The sequence below is a fragment of the Sinocyclocheilus anshuiensis genome, unplaced genomic scaffold (assembly GCF_001515605.1).
Source record: "Sinocyclocheilus anshuiensis isolate Anshui unplaced genomic scaffold, SAMN03320099.WGS_v1.1 scaffold1574, whole genome shotgun sequence".
NCBI lineage: Eukaryota > Metazoa > Chordata > Actinopteri > Cypriniformes > Cyprinidae > Sinocyclocheilus > Sinocyclocheilus anshuiensis.
Window position 1 is genome coordinate 146,753 of NW_015547706.1, and position 5,487 is coordinate 152,239.

Here is a 5,487-nt window from a genome sequence, read left to right on the forward strand (position 1 = left end):
GACCTCAGGGCTTGGTTTTTGCTCTGATATGCATTATCAGCTGTTAGACCTTTTATTAAGATGTGTGTGCCTTTCCAGATCATATCCATTCAATTGAATTTGCCACAGGTTAACTTCACTCGAAGTGTAGTGACATCTACAAGCAATATGAATGCTCCTGAGCTAAATTTGAACTGTCCCAGATAAGGGTATGAATACTTACGCAGTGGAATCATTTAAGTTTTTTATTTTTAATAAATTTGCGAAGATGTTAAAAACCTGTTTTTTGCTCTACCATTATGGTGTATGGAGTATAGATTGATGTGGAAAAAAAGTCATTTAAAGCAGTTTATCATAAGGCAGCAATATAACAAAACGTGAAAAAAAATGAATACTTTCGCAAGGCACTGTACATTTCAGACCAGTATGTGGCACTGTAATTCTGCCACAGAGATACACTGAAAATGGAGAAGAAGACTTGGAGCATGCGCATAAACCTTGTATAAACCGCGCTGTATAAAAACTCAACACAACAAGAAAACAAACATCGAACAATACATTTATTAATCTGTGTTAATGTTATTTAATTAAAGACAGTCGTTCAGTGTTTGTTCATGTTGTTGTTGCTGTTACATGACGTAGCGGTGTCTGACTAGGGGCGAGACGTGGGGAGATGACATCATCGTTTCACAAAATATATGGATTGGCTGTACACACGAAAACGCAAGGGTGTCGTTTTCAGATTTATCCACTCTGGGACCTGGTTTCAAAAAATAGCAGTTTCAAGCTCCCAAAACGCCGGATCCATCTGGACGAAACGCCGATACAATACAAAACCTTTACGTAAATGCGTCTCTGTGTGGACGAGGCCCATAGGCAGCAGTAACCAGATAGCTAGGAACAGGTGTGCTCAATCAGGCATAAGTCCAGGCAGTGGCTTGTGGGAAATGAAGTCCATGACAAAATGGCAATTACATACAATGGAGTACCCTCAGGTGGACAACCAGAGCACTTCATCTGACTATCATTACAGACAGGGAGGCGGTTAAAGCAAACAACAGCTCCATTTGGTTCAAGATGAGCCAGCTGTTATACCTCTACACAATTCCAAATGCTAACAAAAAACCAACATAGAAAAAAGAAAAATCAAAGGTAGAAAAATCAGAGCAGTGATTAATACAGGTGCAGGTGTCAACATTCTAGATGAAAAAAAAAAAACCTTCAAGTCTCTGTGTGATCCACCTGTCCCAAGTAAAGCAGATGTGACTATTTTTGCCTATGCGTCCCAGACTCCTCTGCCTGTGTAACCCCTCCAGGCCTAACCGGCCTGCTCCGAGCTGGACTTGAAACTGGATCGCTGGCATGGTCGGCGGGCGTGCTAACAAGGACGTAAAGACTGCAGCCTCCAGTGTCAGTTGCTAGTGTGTATTTTGAGATCTGGGGAGTGAGGGTTACCTGCACAGCACTTACCAGCTGGTCCTTGTTACACCTGTCCTTGGAAAAAGTTACAGAAGTACTTGAAACAAAGTCACAATTTCTCACACAACAACTCACAAGGGAGGAAGTACCACATTATTTAGTTACAATACTGCTTCTAAGTTAGGTCTTATCAAAGTAGTGAACAGATTGAAATCCAAACAAGTCTTGAACATCTAAACTCGCCAGGTGCCTGTCCACATTTCCCACAATACACCCAATGTGAACTGCCTTGTTGCTGAGTATATGATAACCACCATGATGCTGACAAATTGAAAAACTTTCAAGTTAAACTTCACATCAATAAATCTATCACCCCAGTTAGTCAACCTCATCACAGGGTCCCCTTTCACATCAGGAAACGCACAGAGACTGAGCTTACACGACTAGAACAACTGGACATTATTGAAAATGTGGAAGGCCCAAACCATGGGTTTCCCCTGTTGTTGCAGTGTCGAAAACAAAAGATCCAGATGCTGTTCAGATCTGTGTGGATATGCATTTACCAAGTAAAGCCATTTAAATACAAAGACAACTGACACCTACGGCCTCAAGATACATTACCACTTTTTCCACTCATGTAGGCTTTAGACGCTACAAGCTTGATTTTGGCATATCCTAAGCTGCTGATCAATCAAACCAACACATGTGTGTGACCTACATATCTGTGGTTCTGCTGTAATCCTAAACTCTCCTGCTTGTTTCACACTACAAATACAAAAGGTGTCACACTAAATTAATATAATATAGAATATGTAAAGATAAAGTAAGCATGAAACTGAATCACTTATGTGAAAGTCATGTTCATTTTTATCATAAACAACATTTATGAACATTTTTCAGTTTTAAACATGAAAAGTCTAGAGTGGAGTTTTAAGGAACATGTGAATAATCACTAATATTTTAGCTACATACTTCTCCTTTGCATTCATTGATCATTGTTAAGTGCTTTAAACAAGAACTGAAATTTACCTACTTACTGCAGAAATTTCTTTGTTAATTTCAACTGAGCTGGCCTCATTAACAATTTATCATTAGATCAAATGTAATTAATTCCCATTTAGATTGAGTTCTCTGAGCTTATGCATGGTCTGTTTTTGCTTTGCAACCTTACATTTCTTACAGTTTTTTTTATAATTGCTTAAGCACAATTTTAAAATCAAGGCTCATTTTGTCAAAACACAACACACAATTCACAGATCCACACACACACAAGTAGCAAAACACCTCAGATCTTTTGCAAAATGAAACACTTCATTCAAAACTTTCCATTAATTTAACAAAACCCAACTTTGACACCGTATGGAACACATATGGTTCATACATTCTGATTCTGTTTGATTAAAGTCCAGCCCACACTATGCGATTTTGCCCACGATTTGGTCATCTGAGACAAATTTTGAAAATCCTAAAAGATTCCTATAATCCTTGGCTAAAATCTGTATTCTTTGATCGTTAGTTTGACATGTTCACCGACAGCCGATTAATGGCCATTGCGATCGAATTTTACCTCCGATGAACTTCTGGCAGTGTCAGAAGATTTGGCGCACAGTCCTGCAGTGTGACTTCTCCTACGACGAACGTCAAACTGTCTTAGTTTTTCAAGACAAGCCATGATCAGAATTAATGCTAGAGATTTCTTCTAACCGCATAAACTCCGGCGCTCCCGTCCTCCGCTCACGGAATTCATCTGATATGTTGCCTTTGTTATGATAAACACCAGTTGCGCTGCTATTTTCATGTGGGTGTGTAGTGCTGCCTACACTATTCTTCTTAAATACGCCGGTATTGCCGCCATTCATATACTTTTAATGATAGCCAACATTACAGCCCCGCATGCAAAGCAGCTCACAGTCACTGAACCTGTTTGGGTTGATAAGGTAAAACTCTGGACAACTTTTCTTGCGCTCACCCGTTTTTACGCGTCTTGACTGTCGTACAGTCTGACATTAATGACAACTGAGAGCCCACAGTGTGACATGATCATCATGTTCGTACAGTCTGACAAGCAACAATCGTAAAGGACTAATAAAAAAAATCGCAGAGTGTGCACCCCAGAGCAGATCGGTGGAAAGATACATTGTCCCAGATGACAACATATCTCATCTGCTCTGCATCCATTTGTTCTTCTGATGTGACAATGTTGTGAAGTCGGTCTAAAAATGTGAGAATGTGGGCCGTGTTGTAAGGACCTAACTTGGCATGGCGGTGGAGGATCCCATTCTGCGTGATTGCAGCACACATTGTGATGTTGCCTCCACGTTGGCCCCGGACATTCAAAATAGCTCTATGGCCAATGATGTTTCTCCCTCTTCTTACTTCAATCAGGTTAAACCCAGCCTCTTCCATGAAGATAAATTCATGTGGGATTGGATCAGCATCAATTAGCAAAACTCTGAGAAAAAGAAAAAAAAAAAAGAGAACATGTAAAAAGGTTCCGTGTGCAGTGGACAATACTGAAGTGTACATTACTTACCTCCACGTATTCATGCCGTAGGTCTTTTACTCTTTCAGAATTTCTTTCAAAAGGCACTTGTTTCATCTGTATGTGATGTTTTTTAAGGATTCGCCCCAGTGTTGATAGAGAGACCTGATGGACATTATTGAAAACTGTGTGGTCATTCAGGATGTTTGTCTGAATTTCTCTGAGACGTATCGCATTATTGGCCAAAACCATGTTTAATGATAGCTCTCTCTTGTTCCTCTGTGAATATGGGGCCCCTTGCTCCTCTACATTCTCGATCCTCAATCCTATGTAGATCAATCAAAATGCATGTTACAGTAAATGTCACAAGACAGCACACAAGACATTGTCTCAAACATGGAACACAGTGAATGGTACCAAACAGTACTGATGGAGGTCATATAGTAGGCTATGTTGTACTGTAGACAGCAGAAAAAAAGTTGTTTTTTACCTGTGCTCTTGTCGAAATGTCCGAATTACTGTAGCAACAGTATATCTGCTGAGGTTGGGCTGAACTCTCTGTCCAGCCTCTCTCAATGTCAACCCATGGTTACAACATGGTCAACCAAGGTTGCTCGAATAGCATCTGATAAATTTGGTCCACGTCCTCCAGGTCTACCTCTTCCTCTCTCTACCCCCCTTCCTCTATGGGCTGTCCCTCTCATCCTAACTCTTCCTCTTCCTCTTACTACGACATTGCCTTCCATTTTTGTTGAAGACAGGTAAACTCACCTGTTGCCTTTTTATAGTGCTTACACCTGATCGTTGAGTTTACAGTTAAGCACCTAAGTGTCGGCACACCTGACGGCCATGTTTAATCAATTGGTTTATAGGGATGGTATTTTGGAAAACAGTGTCTTGAAATGGCAAAGAAGTGACATTATGTTAGATTTCTGTGTCTAATGTAGAAAACTGTGTTTAGTGTTTTGTGTGAGGCTGAGAATGTGCTTATAGTTGTGCAGATCTGGGCTGAGATTTTGCTCCTCTGTGTGTTATTTTCAATTTTAGTGTGTAAGCAATCGTAAAAAACTGTAAGCATCTCTCTTCTGTTCAGTGTTAACAGGTTGAGTTAGAACAATGCGTTATAATTTATTCATAGTATAATGCTCAGGTTAAAACTACATTTATCATTATTAGTATAATGTCCAGGGTATAATGGCCAGGTTAAAAACAGAAATTATATTATATATAGTTTGTGATATTAGCTTACATTGCGGCAAAAGTATTCTCTGTTGAATTGTATTATTTGAGAAATAAAAACTTGTCTTGATAAGTTATGCAAATGGTTAATTATTTGAATGACTGCATCACAAAGAGTCAAGTCTTGTAAAAGCATTAGATTGAAAACATTGACATTTCATAAAAGTGTGTAAATAATAGAAATGCAGTTCAAAATTGCCTTTCTGTATATGCAAATGTTATTTGAGTATTTAATTTGTGTAGCTAAAACATGTATTCACTATACTCCTAATTACAAGAAGAAGAAAAAACTGCTCTTAAGCTGGGTGTGTGACAGGTATGGCTGTGGAATGGGGTTTGGCCGAGGAAAAATTTTCAGTCCAATTTTT

The 5,487-nt window shown here is 39.3% G+C and overlaps 1 protein-coding gene across 1 annotated transcript in view; it reads left to right on the plus strand.

Moving 5' to 3' along the window:
• Nucleotides 1-4,476: 4,476 nt before the first annotated feature.
• Nucleotides 4,477-5,487, plus strand: part of LOC107703984 (taste receptor type 1 member 1-like) — a 9,851-nt gene continuing 8,840 nt past the window's right edge. The window contains exon 1 of the mRNA XM_016506798.1: nucleotides 4,477-4,489. Within this exon, the coding sequence (XP_016362284.1) occupies nucleotides 4,477-4,489 (13 nt within the window). The remainder of the gene's footprint in view (nucleotides 4,490-5,487) is intronic.